Below are 20,367 nucleotides of genomic sequence, written 5' to 3'. Positions count from 1 at the left end.
GATGGAGCCATGTAAGTGTAAACATAAACCAAGGGCAGCAAGTGTGGTGGCTATCAGTGCATGAGATAAGGCTGGTAGTAAAAGCTGGATCTTTGCTTGGTGTCCTCAGTACACAGCTACCCATTGTAGTTGCTCAGTGGCTATGGTGTTGGGTTGCTAAGCACAAGGTCGCAGGATCGAATCCCGGCCATGGCGGCTGCATTTCGATGGTGGCGAAATGCAAGAGCACCCGTTTACTCAAATTTAGGTGCACGTTAACTCCAGGTGGTCCAAATTATTCCAGAGTACCCCACTTTGGTGTGCCTCTTAATCAGATTATGGTTTTGGCACGTAAAACCACATATTTAGTACACAACTGTAGTTCTGGCAGGGGCAGGCCAGGTCAGTGCACGGCCAGGGGTACCCCTTCAGCTCTGGACTCTGCGGTCATACACTGCCCAGCCAACATTTTTCACTTCCAGCTTCTTTTCCTGTTTTGAGAACCACACTTTATTTGTGCGGCTAATGACCCTGTCTTGACTAGTGCCATGGTCTTTCAACGTGCCTTCCCAAGTTATTCAGTAGAGCAGGCAGATAATAAGTGCAAACGTTCCCTGCATGGCATTACTTCTAACGCGGTTACTTATCTGTTGCATCAAATAGATAAGGTTTCAATGTCTTATATAGAACTGGGCTATGAGAGATGTCATAGTGAAGTGCTCTGGGATCATTCTGACCACATGGAGTTCTGACAATGTGAAATTTTAATACATAGGTGTTTTTGCTCTATGTCCCCATTAGAATGCAGCTACTATAGCCAGCAATCGAGCCAGATACCCTTGTGCCCAGCAAAAAGACAGTCGCCAAGGACTATGTGCCTTAAAACCATAGCTTCTGTCCTTAAAAGAACACAACAAAAGAAGTGGTGCTTTCAGCTATTTGGGGGAAAAAAAAAACGTGTCAGAAAGGAAATTTTTTATTTCAAAAATAAGGATCACACTATCAAACTCCAAGGCACCCCTCCTAGCAAGAAACTACGCACATTACTTAAAAGACAACCCATACCAAGGCTATGAGCAGCTGATTTGTTGAACGAGATTCGACAGTTATACAGTCGAATCTCGCTAATTCGAACTGCCGGTTTATTCGAACTGACGCTGTGGTCCCGTCAAAGTTATGTGTATTCCAATGGGTGAAAACGCTCAGTAATTCGAACGCGAAAGCATTTGCGACGGTTAATTCGAACATTCCGCGCTCCGACAATGCTCTCAGCAGCGCGCCAAATAACGCAGCAGCGCCTCCGACCAGCATTGCTCTGACACAGCCATAGAGCAAAAGCTTAGGAGAGACCCCTCAATGCAGCGGCGGAGGCCCAGTCCGGACAACGAAACTGCCCACGCCGGCAAACGCTCGCCTTCCCAATAACGGCAGAAAACGAAAGCTCAGGGAGCGGGCTAAGCCGGCGCCAGGCTGGCAGGAGCGGCGGCGGCGGCGGGCTCGCACGGAGGCAGTCGAAGGTGAGGGAGCTACGAGGGAGTTGAGAGAGAGGGCGAGGCGAGCCACCGAAGCGGCGGAGTTGCCGAGGCCAAATCTGCTTCCCTGCTGCCCTCCTCCCTGACCTTTGACGGTCTCCACACGCGCGCGCCCGTCGCCTTGCCGGCGCCGACCGCTCCCTGAAATTTCGTTTTCTGCCGTTATCGGAAAGTGAGCGTTGGCCGGCGTGGGCAGTTGCGCTCACTATGCGCGCCGCGATATTTCACGACTCGCACCGTTCGTGCATCGTACTATGGTGCTCGAATACTTCAAAAATATGTCCTTTTAATTCGAACTTCTTTTAATTAGAACAAATTTTCGGGCCCCTTTGAGTTCGAATTATTGAGATTCGACTGTACCATGTTGCTTCAGACAAGAGTTGCATTGGCATTAACCAGGAACCATAAGTGGGTGGCAGTTGACGCAACAGTTTCAATTGCATGTGTGGAAGCCACAAAACTAAACAACGGCACTAAGTTGGTAAGAAATGATAAAACAAAAGCTTAATTAAAGTAGAAGATACAAAAGAGAAAAAAGCACACATCCAAAGGATTCACAGTTGCATGCACTCAGGCATGCAAACTGAAAAATGAAACAACTGCCACAATTTGCAATTGGTCCATTCACACAACTGGTTTATTGTTGAAATCTCTGTAATGCCATTACATGCTATAGAGAAGTTTAAAAGTGAAAAACTCATTGAGGATATTGCATACAGGCATAATCGGTCTTAACAAAGCTTTCTATGGCTAAGAAAGATTGAGAGTACATGAATGCATGTACATTTTTTATTGCAGCTAACTACTACTTGTGATGTGATTTTAAAATTTGCTTAATTGGCTTTTGGATGGGGTGTTGATTCGAGCCAAAACTGAAAATTGTACTTCAACTGGAAGTTAGGCTAGAACAGAATGCAAACCCAAACTGACATTCTTGGAATATTCTGAACTAAAAGAAATAACTTGCTCGTTTAGAACTCAAGCATACTGGGTGAAACAGAGTCCAGAATTGCCACTTCAATGTGCAAACAATAATTGGACATCTGGTGTCAAAAGACAGTATCCTTCTCAATACAAACAAGCACTGCACTGTTGCAGACTTTCCAAAGCAGGCTACTGTTAAAGAGCTCTGTAGCTTCATGGGCCTGTGTTCTTACACGAGACACTATGCCAAGAATTTTGCTTCGATCTCTGCATCGCTTACCAAGCTCCTGAATGGCCACGCGATTTCTCTGCATGGATGTCACTATGCAATAATGCATTCACCATGTCAAGTCACCTCCTTACCACATTGCTGAAGCCCATAGTACACTAGTGACGTTGGCCTTAAAGCTGTCCTCTTGAAACACCAATCTAGGTCTCTCTCAACATACTTTTGCTGCAATGTGCAGAGCCCGATAAATTTGGCTGCATAAATTGCATGTTTTGTTGTTCGAGTTTCCAGAGCTCGCCTTCTAGATTACTTACAAACCAAAACTGCCGCAGTTGAATACTTCTGAAATGTAGCTGGGTTTGACATCTTCCAATACTTGTCATGTTCACTTTTCTTTGCTGTCCTAGCATCGCACTCACTTTAGAAAATCTCAACAGCCAAAGCGGAACATGAACTAAGAATTTTAATACATAAGAACTTTAACATCCGACTGCAGCACTCCATTTTGACCTATGCTGAACAGGAAATACTTAAGACAGGATGAAGTTTGATGCCCAAAAAGAAATTAGCTCCATGATTCAAGTGCATAAAAATTGTGTATGTGAAAGCTTGTTTCCACAACAAGAAATTATCAGGTGCCAGATTGATAATTTCACTAGTGTGATCTTCACTAGTATGATCTGGATGTTTTGCTCCCAAACCTACAACTCCTACATCTAATTGTGATGCAAGTAAACAAAAGAACAGATGAAAACAAGCAATTGTATACTCCTCCACATCAAAGAAATCAAACGGAATTTAACTGTGGCATTAAAAGGCACACATTTTCGCCAATAGGCTGTCTACAAAGAGCACAAACAAATAGAAACAAGCAAGACCAGTCGCAGACCATATGTTCACAAAATGTGCACCCTGGACTGAGGCCCCCAATGAAGTGTGTGAGCAGCACATGTACACACTGTAATGGTCAAAGAAGGCAAGGGAGGGCAGAGAAGGGGCACCTATGAAACTCACCTTGGGGGATTTGGGGGCACACTCTCCCTTAGGGGCAGCTCCCTTCTCGTCCCCATGGGACGTGCTCACGTCTAGGTTATTCTATGGGAAAAGGGGGAAAACATTTCGGCCGCGGGGCACACACAGTGACCCGAAGTTGGCTGACCCACAAGGCTTTAAGGCAGGAGGAGGAAAGACAAACACACCTACACAAAGCCATGCACACACACTGATGCCAGTTAGTTGGTCTACAACAGAACCACAAACATGTTTCAGCTTCTTAGCACATAAACTCTTATGACTAAGTAAAAAAAATTCTGAAACGCGTACATATGGGCTAGCTCAAATTTGCAGTGCCAAGTGGGCCAATGGCTGAAAGAAATACACAAAGATGCAACAGAACAAGTGAAATGACAGTCAGTTTCAATGTAAACTATAATGCAAATAAGATGAACCTTTATCGGTGTTCAGATTTAATGAACAAAACTGCATCTTTAAATATTACCATATTGAACATGGCCTCTGAAATATCTAATGTGCCAGGGTAAATCAATAAAAACAAAATTTGGGGTGTTGAAATTGCATAGTGGGTTATGAAAAATGTTGCAGTGGAAGACTCCATATTAATTTGGTAACCTGGGGTTCTATAATGTGCATCAAAATCTAAGTGCACAAGCATTTTAGTGATTTGCCTCAATTGAACTACAGCCACCGCAGCTAGTAATGAATCTGCAACTTTATGCTCAAAAGCAGAACGCCACAGCCTCTATGCCACAGCAGCAAGGTGCATATCAATAGAACAGAATCTCTGTTTCCATGAAGGCGAAGGCTTCCGAGATCGCAAAGGCAACACACAAATATAAGCAAGGACCAAAATTTAACTTTCAATATATATGGCATTCTGCATGGTAATTATATGCTGACGATGGTGCAATATTTCAAGTCTGACAAGAACACACATGACATATTGAAATAAACATAAGCTCTATATAGAATAATGTGCACTGTTTGGCAAGAAACACAAATGTATCACTTTATTGTCCACCTCTGTATTCAGTTAACGTAAATGCACAGAAGAGCCATGAACTAAAGGAATAGAATCCTTGCTCGAAATATTTTCCTATGCAACAGACGTTACAGAAAAAAATACCCAATTACTGAAATACAAATTGGCAGAAAGGAAGTAAATGTTAGCAGGTGCAGCTGAAACTCACCTGAGGAGTAGCCTCAGTTGGCATTTCGAAGACACACCTCAACTTTGAGTCCATGAGGCTTTCAGGGTTGGCATCTCTCCACTGAAATGAAAACAATATTGTAATGAGCAATATAAGCTGCTTAGAGCACAACAGTTTTAGTTAAGTTTTAGTTAAAATTCTCTTTGCTCATTACACACACCATACATGCAAGATGGTAGCCTCAACACTCGCAACCACACTGCAGTACATATCCTACTCACCGTCAAGAAAACTTGCATACAACAAGAATGAATCGCAAGAAAACTGTACAGGTTGACTCATCAAAACATGCATACACACGTGAGGGAGAAAAGTTTAAGTAAGCCTAGCAAAAGTAAGCCTAGCAAAAGGCTTGGCATGCTAATTCAGGTGAAATAGATGAGGGATGAAACAAAGAAAAAAAAAAAAAAATCACTGACGATTACGATACTCCCTAATGCAAATTTGAGCGCAGCTCTATACGTGATTTCATTTCGTGATATATTGGCTGGCCTGGACAATCTGTCTCATGTGGCATGTTTCAAACGGAGCGAAGTGTGGTGCGACTGCCTCGCGAATCAGGAGATCATAAGGGGAGCACGTGGGTGTAGTGTGGGTGCGATTCACAGCAATCAGCGAAGACAGACCTACGCTCATGCAGCGCTTTGGTGAACAGACAATGCGCGCTAATCTGCCGCCATCTCGTAGCCACCATTGCCGCAGAGTCCGTTTTGTGTGGCATTACGCTTTTCTTCTAACGCGTTCGCCACACCCTCCTCCTCCGCTTTCCGCCTCATGGTTCCACTGCACCCTCATTCTCCACATTCGTCCTCACACTCTCTTCACTATCGCCGTCTTTCATCTGCTGCACTCCGCGTTTGCTCTCATCCTTCGCTATGCTCATTCGCTTGGTTATGAGGTACGACACAAACACAGGAACGGGTGCCTAAAAGCTGCGCTCTAGAAGCACTCGCACAAGCACATGTGAAACACACTAGCATGCAATATTAGCATCTAGGCTACAGTGGGCACCAGTAATGAAAAAAGTAGGAAGTGACGCTGTGGCAGCCCCAATAAACAATACACTATCCATCAATGGCACCCTGGCATCCTGTAGAACAATGTACAACCTTTGTCCGTAAGTTCCGAGACTGAGTCCATTAAAAAAAAAAAAAAAAATGCGTTTAACATTGAAATCATTAGTGCAGCACCCCTTCGAAGTAGTCTACACAGCTTCCAACGCTTCTTGAGGTCTTGGAAACAGTTGTAAAACGCTTCTTTTGGCAGGGCTGTCAGCTCCTTTGTCGTGGCGTCTCGAATGGCCTCCACGCTCCCCATCCAGCGACCTTTTAGGGCTCTTTTCACACGAGGAAACATGAAAAAAATCGCATGGGGAGAGGTGAGGCAAGTATGGCGGATGGGGAAGTACAGTAATGCTGTGCTTGGCGAGAAATTTTGTCACGCTGAGAGCAGTGTGCGGCCTTGCATTATCGTGGAGAACGCTCCATTGTCCAAATGCCCATAAGTCAGGGCGACGGCGTTGCAGTGCATCACGCATGTGTTGGAGCACACGGATATAAAACTCCCGATTAACCGTCTGCCCTTGTGGGACGAACTCGTGATGTATGATACTTCTGGCATCGAAAAAAAAATTATCAGCATCGTCTTTGTTTTGGTCTTCTGTCGCCGCACCTTTCTCGACGCCGGAGAGCTTGTGGAACGCCATTCGGCGCTCTGCCTCTTTGTTTGAGGATTGTATTGAAAACACCATGTTTTGTCTTCAGCAATGATGCTGTCGACGAATGCAGCATCCTTCTCTGCCTCGGAGAGCAAATCAGCGCTCACTGATGCCCGCGTGTCCTTCTGGTCCCGTGTGAGGGAGTGCGGCACAAGTCTGGCATTCAGCTTTCGTTTCCCCAAGTTCTCGCGCAAAATTTGGTGGCTTGTTGTCTTACTAATGTCGAGAGCATACGATAGCATGCGGACTGTAATGGTGAGATTTTGTTGTACGGATCTCCCTGATCCGAGCCACGTTGTTTTCATTCCGTGAGGTTGCAGGGCGCCCCTGCCTTGTGTCGTCTTCCACCGACGTTCTCCCCAAAATGAACCTCTTGTGCCACTCGAAAACTCGCGCCCGCAATAATGTCTCGTTGCCGTAAGCGTCCCGAAGGAGCTCATACGTCTGTGTGGCTGTCTTGCCAAGCTTCACACAGAATTTTATGTTTACATGCTGTTCGAGGTGGACGTCTTATCTCTCCACATTCACTCACAGTAGAATGCGCAGACTAGTGAAAACATATTTTTATACATATAGTGCCATCTAGCGGCTGCCACAGCATTTAACATAAATAGCTCAGGTTAGCCCGAAATGATGGCGCTACACATACGTACCAACATTTGTTTTGGGGAATTATTTCTAGAGAAGAAAATAAATCAGTCTTGATACTTTACGGACAAAGGTTGTAAATATGGGAGAAAGAGAGAGAAGAATATCAGATAGCAGCACTCAAAGGCTCCATATTGACCTATGCTGAACGGGAAATATTTAAGACAAGATCAAGTTTGATGCCCAAAAAGAAATTAGCTCCATGATAAGTGTATGTGTATAAAAATGTATGTGATGGCTTGTTTCCACTACACAAAATTATCACAGCCAGATTGATAAGGCTTATAGTGCCCAAAGGCAGAAAGATGTGTATTCATCAAGAATCTATTTGATGCATGGGGTTCAATAAAGCAACTCTGGTGCTTTGAGATGCTCAGCATTCATTGTGACCACCTGGGGTTCGACGTTCAACTAAATCTATATACACAAGCGTTCTTGCATTTCGCCCTCATCGAAATGTGGCCACCGCAGCTGGGAATAGAATCTGTGACCTCATGCTCTGCAGCAGACAGCCAAAGTCAATGAGGTACCGTGTTTTGTACTTATGGTGAATTCCAATGGCAGAGTCGGCACAACTTTTTCTACTCATTCTAGAGCAAGTGTGCTTGAATGACAGAGTGAGGTTGCGAGTTGTGTGTTCCAATGAGAGATTGAAAGCAGATTTCGAGCCTTGACCCCTTCATGGAGCAGTCAAAGTGGTGGAGTGGACTAAAACACTGCGCGACGCATTTCCTTCATGCGGCTTTTTTGTATTTTTACTGCTCACCCTGCTTGGTGGTATTTGTGGCTTTCGTGGTAATGATGGACACCTGGACAACTCGACACGGCACGCAACATTGCTTTTGTTGCTCGATAGTGACAGCTGCACCTTGGATTTCTTTAGTTCCGATACGTGCAACTAATCAGACACAGACAGCGGCGTTGAACTCGCTGATTACGAGCGCGCATTCAATAGGATGTTTCGCCAGCACCAGCAGCTAACAGTGGAAGTGGATGACCACAAGCAGGGTATCCTACGCAACTCAGGATCTAGTAGAGCAGTTTCGGTATCATGCTTAGCTCTGGTGGCACGAGTTGTGTTTCAATTGCAGATTAGGATGCGTTCTACACCAGGCAGGGGTGCTTGCTCACGGAATTGATCAGCTGCTCTGATCCACCATAAGAATTCATGATTAGTTACTTAGCGCTACCAAAGTATAACTAAATTCATGTTAAAGAGTTGTTAAATGTGCTAGTGATATGTGGCACAGTTCCTAAAGCAGGCAGCTTCCACAGGAGTCTTCTGTCTGGGGTTTTATGTGCCAAAACCAGTTCCGATTATGAGGCACGTCACAGTGGAGCTTCCACAGCATGAATATTTATTCATATTATGGCGGGCGAAACAACAGAGACAGCCAGAAGTCCACGTCTTTACCAGAACCAGACCAAAAGAAAAACGTTCTCTTCTTCCAACTCCAAGCGTGTACGTGCCACAGCAGATGGCTCATATGTGACGGGATGTGCTATTACCCCTCTCCTAAAGAAGCATCGTCTCGATGCTGTAAATGAGGGTAAAAAAATATTAAAACATGAGGGTTACAATATATAAACGAAAGAAATGAGTAGCAAGGCGAAATAATCTGCTGCTGTGATAGAAGGAACCTAAGTAAAAAAACACAGGACACAACGAAAACAAGAAAACAAACACACATAGAACAATGCTACCGTATTTACTCGCATAATGATCACACTTTTTTTTTTAAAATTGACGCAAATTTCTGGGTGCAATCATTATGCAGGGTAAATTTTCTGCGAAATAATATTTGGAGCACCGAAAACGCAAACAAGTCACGTATCAGAATTCTTACGATAGCTATCATGAACTTAACCAAAAATAAAAGTAGAGTAAGGCTTACCTTTGTAATAAACGCACACATTACGCAGGAACTACATGCATTGCTTATTGCCCTTTAATTTTTTCATTCACTGACCCCCTAACTTTCAGAGTCTGAAGCGTCACTGGCGTCAGTGTCGTTGCCACTCGATTCCCTGTCGGAACCGGCAGTGTCATCGCAGTCCCACAGAAGGTTATCTTCCGTTCCATCGAGCGTGTTTGATATGCCTCTCTTCTTGAAGCTGTTGGCGACCACCTCGTCGGAGATGCTACTCCACGCTTCGACAATCCATGAGCAAAGGACTTCCACGGACGGTCTCCTGATTTTCCCGCTTGGCGTGAAATCATGGTCGCCCGCCGCCATTTACTCTGCGTACAGCCTCCGAACGTTGTCTTGAACGGTTTGTTCAGTGATACGTCCAGAGGCTGTAGCAGCGACGTTAGACCCCCAGGGATCACTGCAAGTTCCGTGTACCGCTCCTTCAGTTCAACACGGACACTGTCGACGAGATGGCCTCGAAAGCTATCCAGCAGAAGCAGTGAAGGATGCAGAAGCGCTCCTGCTCTTCGTCCCCAGTCCGTCCTAATATAGTCCACCATGAGTTCTGCCGTCATCCACCCTTTCTCTTGAGCGCGGATGTCGATCCCACGTGGAAACTTTCCCTTCGGAATAGTTTTCCGCTTTAGAATAACATATGCCAGCAGCTTCCGCCCGTCTGCCGTCACTACGAGCATCACGGTGCATCGCTGCTTCTCCGCACCACACGTTTTTACGAGGACACTCCGAGCACCTTTTTCGTTAACGGTAGTGCTTCGAGGCATGTCGAATGTCAAAGGTGTTTGGTCCGCGTTGCCTATTTGTGACAACGGGAAGCCGTTCTTCTCGCGTATTCTCGTGACAAACCTATGGAAGTCGATGACTGTCTTCGTACGCTGATGGGAGTCGCTGGCACAACGACGTCCGCCGCCTCAGTGATAGTCTATTTCGCCGCATGAAGCGTGTCGTCCAGCCGGAACTAGCACGGAAGTCCTTTGTGGCAATTCCCAGCCTCTGGGAAATTGTGCGTGCCTGCGTCTGTATCATTTCTAACGACACTGCACAACCGTCTTTGCGCATGTCCCTCACGTATTCGAGGACTGCCTTCTCAACGTGAGGGAACTTGCCAGTTTTGGGTTCGCGGAAAGCCCGGCGCGTGCTGCTGGTAGCCACGAGCTTCTCACACTGATTTTTCTAATACCTAATTCTGATTTCGTCGACGCCGAAATGCCTGCCAGCAGCGCGGTTGCCGTGCTCGAGCGCGTAATCAACTGCCTTCAGCTTAAACGCGGCAGTGAAACTCTCGTATCGCCCCATCGTGAACCGGCACTCAAACAACCACAAAGCACGCCACCACGTTACAGAATGGTGAAAAAACGCGGCGATGGCGGCGACGCGGCTTTTTCAGGAATTATGGGAACACGTCGGCAGCTTGTTGCTGTAGGATGACAACAAGTCAACCAACAGGCGGCTGCTGCTGTAACACTGCAGGGATATCAAAACCACGTGATCAAAACAAACATGGCGGCTGACGGAGCTAAGCGAACGCGTTTTTTCTCGTGAGTCATGGAGGTGGTGAGTGCGTCACGCGCGTGAAAACAGTTTCTTCCGTCGAAATAATGAATTATTTCGTTTAAATTGGTAAATTTGCGGCAAGAGCATAGCCATGTCCGCTTTTAGAGGACAGAAACAGAGATGGGCGCGTTCAGCTGCCACAGACTTAGAAACACATGGCGGGCATGTGGTGAAAACTACGGCATTTGTGTTTACTGCTATGTTAATACGGCACGTTTCCGCCAAGGGTGGGCAAAAATTAGGAATCTGTTTGGTGTGTGCAGTTCACTTGGCGAGTCTTGAAGAGTTATTTACGCAACGTTCGACAGATGGTAAACATGATGATCATCAGCTAGACTTGGCACACGACATATCGCTGCGGCAAGTTCGGGGTGCGATCATTACGCGGGGGAAAAAAAAATCGAAAAAAAAAATCGAAAAAAAATCGAAAAAAAATCGAAGTTTTACGACAAAATTTAGGGGTGCGATCATTATGCGAGTAAATATAGTAATTCGTCAATGTAGTATAGTCACTCGACGGTCGAGTCGCAGCGCGAAAAATATGGTTTTAGTTTTGAAACATGAACCACTTCAGTTTGAGGAAGCCGACCAGAGTCTCTTGGCGTGCCTTCTGGGAGAACCTCGTAGGTAACGTCACTGAGTCGCCATACAATCTTGTAGGGACCAAAGTAACGACGCAGCAACTTGACCGGCCGCGCTGTCGGATGGGGGTCCACACACACACTTCATCGCCAGGATTGTAGGCAACCTCTCGGTGGCGAAGGTTGTAGCGGCATGCGTCTGCAGTTTGGCGACACTGAGTACGGCATCTCGCGAGTTGACGGGCCTCCTCGGCGTGCTGGGCGAACATGGCCGCATCCGTGTAAAACATTCCCAAGTTGTCTGGAAGGAGCATGGCGTCAAGCATCGTGGTGACCTCTCGACCGTGCACTAAGCGAAAAGGTGTGAAGCCTGTACTTTCTTGAATTGCGGTATTGTACACAAAAGTGACGTAAGGAAGGATATCGTCCCAGTTCTTGGGGTTAATGGCCACATACATTGACAGCATATCCGCGATTGTCTTGTTCAGGTGTTTGGGGGTGATAAGCGGTCATTTTGCGATGTGCAGTGCCACTTAGCCTCAAGACTTCCTGTAGCATCTTGGCGGTGAAAGCTGTCCCACGATCAGTTATGACGACCGCTGGCGCTCCGTGACGGAGGACGATGCTGTGCAGGAAAAAATAGGGCGATGTTTGCTGCGGTAGCTTTTGAGAGTGCCTTTGTTTCGCAGTACCGTGTTAGGTAATGATTCCAGCAAGTCCATACCAATCTGATGAAATGGTCTCTGCGGTATTGCTATTGGTTGTAGCAGTCCTGCTGGCCGCAAAGGTGCAGTCTTACGTACGTACTGCTTCACAGTCTTTGCGAGACGTGGCCAATAGTAAGAGCGGCGAATTCGTTATAACGTGCGTGTATACTCCAGGTGTCCGGACGATGGTTCGTCATGACAGGCACGTAAAATATCGTCACTAATCGAGGTCGGCACAACTAGCAGGTATGTAGCTTGCGTATGGTCAAAGTTCTTATAAAGGACGCCATCCCGTAAACAAAACGAGGCTAGCGAGCATAGGAAACTTCGAGGAAGACTTAATGTACGCCCTTCCAGGTAGTCAATGAGAGGGCTGAGCTCCAAGTCGTCACGCTGTTGTTGAGCCATGTCTGTTACTGATACGGCAGAAAGAAAACTGTCGTCCTCTTCAAGGTCAGTGGGGGTTCCGATTGGTGCACGCGAGAGACAGTCACTGTGTTTGCGTCCCGACTTGTGAACGATGGTGACGTCAAATTCTTGCAGTCGAAGGCTCCATCGCACCAGGCGACCTGAGGGATCTTCGAGATTCGCAAGCCAGCAAAGCAAATGGTGGTTGCTGACCGAAACTTTGTTATGGCCCAGACAACGGCTATGTATTCTTTTTCTGTGGCAGAGTAGTTTTTCTCGGCAGCGGATAACGTTCGGCTCGCATAGGCAATCACACGCTCTACGTCATTTTGCCACTGAACCAAGACAGCTCCAAGGCCGACGTTGCTGGCGTCTGTGTGCAACTCTATGTCAGCATTCTCGTCAAAGTGACCGAGTACAGGTGGAGCCCGCAAAAGGTTTCGGAGGGTATCGAATGCGAGGCCCTGATCGTGACCCCAAACAAACGGGATGCCTTCCTTCGTAAGATGGTTGAGGGGTTCAGCGATCTTAAAATATTTTTGGCGTAGATAGTGCTTATTTGTTGGCACGGGAAATGCGGCGATGGCACTCGTTTTCTCGGGGTCTGGGCAGATGCCGGCATGGCTCACAATGCGACCTAGAAACTTCAGTTCTTCATACCCAAAATTACATTTCTCGGGTTTTAGAGGAAGTCCAGCTGTTCGAATTGCCTGAAGAACTGTCTGATGGCACTGGACGTGCTAGGGAAACGTGTCCGAAAATGGCACCACGTCGTCGCGGTAAACAAGACACGATTGTCATTTCAGCCCAGATAGAACCGTGTCAATCATTCTTTGAAAAGTAGCTGGCACTGAGCATAACCCAAAAGGAAGCACCTTGAACTCATAGAGGCCGTCAGGAGTAATAAAAGCGGTCTTTTCACGATCAAGCACGTCAACTGCGATTTGCCAGTAGCCACTGCATAAATCTATGGAAGAAAAGCAGCGAGCGTTGCGTATACGATCCAAGGAGTCATCTAGGCTGCTGCGAGGGGGCAGAGTCACGGATATATCGGACACACGTAGCGCAGTCTTCGGTAATTGGGTGATGTCAGTTTCAGAAGGAAAAGGGTCCTCGAACAACACCAGCAACTCACGTAGGTCAATGATTGCGCCGTATTCCCAAAGAAAGCCCATTCCAAGGATTATTGGGCGGGAGCACACAGGTAATACGAGGAAAGACCCCGTGAACGTTGACACACGGATTCTAATACGTGCCGTGCACATTCCAGTTGGCATCACCAGATGGCCACCTGCCGTGGTTAACTGGGGCCCTTGCCATGGCGTGGTGACTTTCCTCAATTTAGATGCCAGTGCGGCACTCATAACTGAATAATCTGCACCGGTGTCGACGAGGGCAGTGACAGCATGATTATCAACAACTACGGCGATGTCGGCAGAAATAATCTTAGTACTGTCGAAAAATAAGGAAAAACCGGAACGATTGTCGTCGCGTCCTTGCGTCGAGGGAGGTTCTTGGAATATTCGTTGGAAAGCGACATCCCCCCCAGAAGTCGCAGTTCCTAGTTTCCCCTGTGGGGACTCGGTGAGCAGTTTCTTAGGGGAGCGTAAGACGACGAGGGCAAGCTAGGCGACACGGACCGGCGAGGGGATGGTGATCGCGATTGATGGCGCTTAACAGTCGAAGGAATTCGCTGGCCCGTCAGATACGCTTCGATTTCGCGGGGACGCTCACCGTAACGTGGGCACCGCGCGCCGGGATGGAAGCTGCGGAGACCTAGCTGGCGGTACTGGCAGTTGTGATACACGTGACCCACTTCGCCACAGTGGTAGCATGGCGAACGGTTATCCGACGAGCGCCATACAATATACAGTCGAGCCCATTTATAACAATATTCAAATTCCAAGAAAATTGTTTTAACCAACAATTGTTACAACCAAGTTGCAAGAAAAAAAAAAAAAGAGGGGACAGACACCAAAGCATTTTAATTAGACAGAAAACAGTACAGTTGAACCCACATAAAACATTACAGGTTTTAACACTCAGATGTAACAATGAGCAACCACAGCACCATGATGTCTGTGTGCCTTTCTATGGTAAAATAATCACTTACTACAATGTTCCCATGCCATGTTATTGGTTACAACTAGCGGTGTGCGAATATTCGAACCCCTAAAATTGCTTGTCGATTCAAGTCAGCTTCGCCACAGGACAGCCATGTTATGCGACGAAGCATACAAACTGTATTGTGGTGAAGCATATTTGCTATGCAGTGAAGTATATCAAAAGAAGGGGCACTGTCACGGGGCTTATGGCTTATGACAAATGGCTCTTATGGCTACCCGACACTATCAGCTCAAGTACCCTCGCTGTGCTGTCTCTACATGCATCTGAACACCAGCCGCCAGGTGGAAACCTCTGTCTGCTACTAATTTGGCTAAGTGACTAAAAACACTGTGTTTCCAAGCTACAAATGTGATCAAGTAGCAAGCTTGGCAATGTTTTAGGGGCGAAGCTCCTTAAAGCGGCACCCGTTCGTCCCTCGTCGTAGTAGTAGTGTGTAACCAGTCTGAGAAAAATGAGTAAAAAAAATTCCGAAGTTGTGTCCGTAGCGCGGAATCGAACCAGGGACCCCTCGCTTCCGAGCACGCGGCGTTAGCCCACTGCGCCACGAAGCACACATAGACACAAGCACCACGATGGCAATAAATACCCAACATTAACGAAAGGCCGCGTTTTTAGCGCGTTTCTAACGCGTTTGTGCTAGCGCGTTACGGCCCGTGTAAGAAGCTGGTGTAAGACGCTGTGGCCTCTCCGCCTTACCTTCAACGCGTTTCGAACGCGCTGCCCAAGGCGGTAGCAAGTCAAGTTCAAGTCGAGGAGCGTTTATGAATACGGGGGGTATACTCTCTCAGCAGTCATGTGATGGCGTCGGCAAACGCGGTGCACGTTCCGGCATGTGTAAATGGCTGCGTAAGACGCTGTGGCCGCTCCCCCTTACTAGAGAGTACTGCACGTCTCTAACGCGTTTGTGCTAGCGTCCCCTTAAGCGGGAGATCCGATGATTCCCTCCGGAGCTTCGCCCACTCATCATCATTCACCCCGTGGATATGCTGTGATTTTTTTTAGACTCTCGTTTTGAAGTAGTTGAGTACCACCAGGATGCTTCAATGGCAAAATGGATTAAAACTGCTTTAGAAAAAGCAAGTAAAATTTTAACACCAACAGCCCCAAATATGTCTTCTAAAACAAAAGCTTCAGAAGAGGTTTCTTTCACTTCAACGCTGTCGAAAGAGTTTGATAAGCTCATAAACCAGCAGTAATTTTCACTACTACTAGCACAGGTTGGAAGATATTGGGCCAAAAAGAAGATCCATGCGACTGGTGTGTAAGCATGGTGCCCACTGTTAGCTCTGCTTGTGAAGAGATACCTGCCAATAACAGGCACTAGTGTGTGCAGCTTTTTTGCAGTGAGCCGCTTTTTTTGGTGTATGAAGGATTTGTGACATGCAGGAGGGTATTGCTCTCCCATAATATGTTGAGTAGCTATTCTTCCTTCATGACAACATTAAATAACTGCAGTTGTGATACTGTCAAGCAATTGTGTTGTACTAGATACTTTTTTTGACCGCAAAGCATAATTTTTCTGTACGTTATTTGCCATGCAATAAACTAGTTTTTCTTTTAGTACTTCTGGTTGGTGAAAAAAATTGCATTTTTACAAAAGCAATAGTAGTCGTATTATATTTGATTTGATTTCCACTTCATTTTTATTATTCTTATTTTGAAAGTGAGCCCCCCCCCCCCGCCTGCGTGCAGCACACCAGCCGCTTTGGCAGCCTTGTGCGTTCTCTAGTCTCTTTTTACGATTGGCACACCACCAAAACACGAGGAGACTGTACCAATTGTGCAAGTAAAAATTGAGGAGAGATTGCAATTCTTGCAACGTTTACTGCTTTTTTTTTTTTTTAGGCCCATGTTCTATTATTACCATCATTTGACTTGATACCAACCAGCATTGCGATTTTTGACTATGTCTTCCATTTATAGTATGTTATACCCAGTTTCATTTCTTCCCCATGGTTTCCTATACTCGTACCTTTGCCGACCACGTGCACTAATCTACTGTGGTTTTAAAACCTATTAAGGATTTCTCTTCAGTGCAAATCAGATTACATTTTTTAATTTTCAGTAACTTCTGTTTCTATGCCTGATTGTTCACAGAATAATAAAATGATACCCGAATACCTACGTGCTAATGTTTTTCCACTAGATTTACAAGTAATATCTCAGAAAGTGAGGTCTGAATTTTTCAACATGATACACATAGATTTGGTGCCGAGCGGAGAGGGGGTATTAATTTAATTTTGCCTGGGACGGCAAAATACTTTTAACCCTTTGAGGGTCAATGCTATAACTATATGCCGCTGCAAACAAGTTCCAAATGATCGATGCCATATATTTACGGCACCGTCTGTTTGAAAAACCATAAGTGTTGCCAACCCCTGTGTGGATACAATTAATTTTTTTTTCTTTTCTTGCTCCATAGTCTCTTGGTTTTCATTCCACGGCTTTTTCACGGTGTTTCAGCGACCGCTCGGGCATCCGAATGTGCGAGGGTGCGCAGTGGTTAGTTTTAATTTTGTCTCACGGGCTGTTTCCGTCAATTGTGCTCCTAAAAACTGTCTATCTGGTTTCTAATCTCTCAAAGGGTGACTGCTAGATGCTCGCTCGTCTGTTGCTCACAGGCATGCAATTACATCTGTTACAGTGCTGTCTGATTACAGGCAGGTGCTGGTATATACAGACGATGCCGTCGTATACGAATGATGCTGGCATGCCTGCGTTTTTCTCGAGACTTGGCCCGCGAAAACAGATTGCCCCTCGTTGGTGACAAAACGAAGAATTACCGCAAGTTTCTGACTCGTCTGGTTTTTTCCAATGGGCGCACAACCATCGAGTTTTCTTGCGTGTGCTCACATACACGGTTCGATTTACGCTATGGCCGTGTGTGCTGGTTGCTCTGCTGCAAGCGAGTTGAGCAGTGATTCCTCCGATGCAGACTACTACCCAAGTGCTGAATCAGAATATATCTATTTCAATGTGTCTACTTTTTTATTGTTATAAGTATTTATGGAAGCGCATCGGTATTCATGGATAAACAATGCATGTTTACCTACGGAAAATATTTTTTTGTCCCTTTATGGTCACTCTGAAAAAAATTATGGTAGCTTTTTTCGGTCACTTAGAAGATTTTATATTTGCAATAAAAAAAATTAGACTCTAGGGGGTTGCATTTGATGAAAAATACATTAAATACTGCTCCTGCAGCCCATAAACATTATGTTGTGGTGCTACGAGGCACAGGAACAACAATAAATTACATACACGCACTCTGCTCCACTGCAAATACACACCCATGTGACTGGTGTTATTGTGCGGGATAGGCACCTTAACTTGCTGACTATGGTCCAACCAAGCCAAGCCACTGGCCAAAACACGCACATCGTCGACAAACTTGTCGGACACTTAGTAGCCCACACGTGGCTCTGTACTCTGCTACTATGGCTGTCACTCTAGCTCATGCGTCTGAGCTCATGCTCAATCACCAATAAGGTCTATGACTGAGTGTGAACAGCTTCCCGCAATGGCTTGCTCCAACCACTTCTAAGCCCCTCAAACTTAGCCACTCCGTCAGCGACAGTTTAGGCCATTAGGCATTGCTTCGTCGTGACCTGGCAACCACAATGGTGGTTTTGTGCCAATCGACATGGCGGCAACTTGGTTCATAGCAGCCATATATGAGGCATTGCACATGCTGTTCATGCCCGAAACACCGTGCAGTGTCCAAAAATTTTGTTATTGCCGTCATACATAAGTGCTCGGGGTAGGTGGCAGTGACACAGGAATCATGCCTGTGCAAAAAATAAGGCGTCTGAAAAGTTAGTGGTAGGTTTTTACGGCTCAAGGGCAACTGTGGCCAAAGAGGAGGCGTCTGAAAAATTGGTTGGTGACTGTATTTGACATTTTGCTACTAGAATATATATTTTGGGGCATGTGCAAACAATTTGTTTCGCTGTAACTGATACAGTATTGGATCCTACATTGAAATAAAGCTTGACCAACCAAATTTTATATTGACTCGTTATACCCGAACATTCATTATTCCATGTTCGTTATATCGAGGTTTGACTGTACTACAGCTCTCAAGCATTCAATCACCTTCGCATTTTATAAATAACATGAACTGTTGCATGAAAAACATATCCAGAAAATATTACCTGAAAAAGACAAGCATATAAGAATGAAATCAAATGTTTCACGCACCACAGTATCCTGATTCACATCACCATCCGGAGCAATCATGGTCTGGACCATAAACTTGTGCTTGTTCTTTTCCGTTGGGTCATACTCAAATGGCTGGAGCATGACTGTAAGTCCAGGTGGCAAACAAGTATTAGGACAACCGAATAGTTTCAAAGGCAGATAGGCTGCAATTATCGCAGATAGGCTGCAATTATCACATTCATGTATATAATTTTTACATTAGAGTAAAGGCCATTGCAACCAGTAAACAGCCAAGAAATGACTAAATATACATGTAAATGCATGATCCTAATTGAATAACACATGAGGCCAACTACTCATTTCATGTTGCACCATCACTGAACAAAATGACCGGGCATATATATGTTTTTTAAGGTCTATACAGATTCCACAGCTACTATACCATAATTCCTTCCGGTAAAGGCACACACACACACACAAAAAAGAGAAAATACTGGTTAAAAAAGGGGCTCAAGAAAGCAGACAACCTTTAATTCACCGCGTGATTAAAAAGTGCGCAGATGTTAGACTGGAAAAAACCCTAAAGAACTGGATTAAATGGGAACTTTTAAGCAACATACAGGTTGCAGATATTGCCCTGTTCAGCAATGCTGGAAATGACTTAGAACCAAAACGAGCAAAGGCTAAGGGTAAACTTAAAGAGGCCCTGGGCCACCCCTCGGGCTTGATGAAATAACATAGTCCGCGGGTAGCATACGCTGCTGTGAACATCTCAGCCAAGTTTTAGTGTCGTACGCGGTGCGTGGAGCTCCGCAAGCCAATGTCACCTTTCTCTCAAACGCTCTCTTTTCAAACAGAAGCCTACTCCTCACTCTCTTCTGGACGTTTTATTTCATAATAAAGTGGATTCCCATATGCAGCTGCTATTGGTACCTGCGGTTGGCTATGCAGCGTAGATACCACGGCCGCCGTGGAGTGCCGCCACGAGTTCACCGGCTAAGCGCACTTCGGCTCGCTCAAGACAACCGCGTTTGGCTTACGTTTAGCGCGTCGTAGGCACCAAAATTGGAAGTCATGGCACCTACGTTAACTTCCAAAATTAAATTTAAACTGCGTGCCACGGTGAAATTTAGAAGGCGGAGCGTTGTAGGCCCGCCCCACTCCACCGTAGCCTTCGCAGTGCAAGGCATTGAAGAAAGAACGAGAGCACAGTGGAGGCCGTGTTTGATTGCCAATAACTCTGCTTCTGCTGAATGCATTGAAGTACTTTTTGTGGCAAAGTATTCCTGAAATAGGCTATTTTCACTTCAAATGCCTTTCTCCAATTTCGACAAAAAGTGGTTCAGGGCCCCTTTAAAGATTATTATACAGAAAACTATGTAACGTGTTCAATAACCTGGCAAGGGAAGAATGCATTACTGTTACCAAAACAATGAACGTAAACGCACTACCCATCCTTCCCGTGGTGGTAAAACGACAAGGTTACGCGTTTGATTCAAGGCCGCCTCACTTCAATGGGGAAAAATGCAATGCATTTGCCGTGTTAACCACCCGCAATGCTCTTCGTTTGTTAAAATTGTGTTGTGCTTTATGTTCCTACCCCCTATGTATAATGCCCCTTGTGGGCCCTTCGGGTGTCTA

General features: G+C 45.8%; 2 protein-coding genes across 4 annotated transcripts in view; both read right to left on the bottom strand.

The window, feature by feature from the left end:
• Positions 1-20,367, bottom strand: part of LOC119435899 (nicotinamidase-like) — a 324,581-nt gene that overhangs the window by 181,806 nt on the left and 122,408 nt on the right. The gene's annotated exons all lie outside the window — the stretch shown is intronic.
• LOC119435790 (vesicle-associated membrane protein-associated protein B/C) overlaps positions 1-20,367 on the bottom strand; it is a 46,738-nt gene that overhangs the window by 12,409 nt on the left and 13,962 nt on the right. For 2 of the 3 annotated variants that reach the window (XM_037702518.2, XM_037702513.2), the window contains exons 3-5: positions 18,766-18,869; positions 4,872-4,952; positions 3,679-3,759 (exon numbers count right to left, since the gene is read on the bottom strand). In XM_037702518.2, the coding sequence (XP_037558446.1) occupies positions 3,679-3,759; positions 4,872-4,952; positions 18,766-18,869 (266 nt within the window). The remainder of the gene's footprint in view (positions 1-3,678; positions 3,760-4,871; positions 4,953-18,765; positions 18,870-20,367) is intronic. The other variant, XM_037702523.2, reaches the window with a different exon arrangement.

Source organism: Dermacentor silvarum, chromosome 1 (assembly GCF_013339745.2).
Source record: "Dermacentor silvarum isolate Dsil-2018 chromosome 1, BIME_Dsil_1.4, whole genome shotgun sequence".
In the NCBI taxonomy this organism is placed as follows: Eukaryota; Metazoa; Arthropoda; class Arachnida; order Ixodida; family Ixodidae; genus Dermacentor; species Dermacentor silvarum.
The sequence above is the reverse complement of the archived record's forward strand: the minus strand, read 5'-3'. Positions and strand labels throughout refer to the sequence as shown.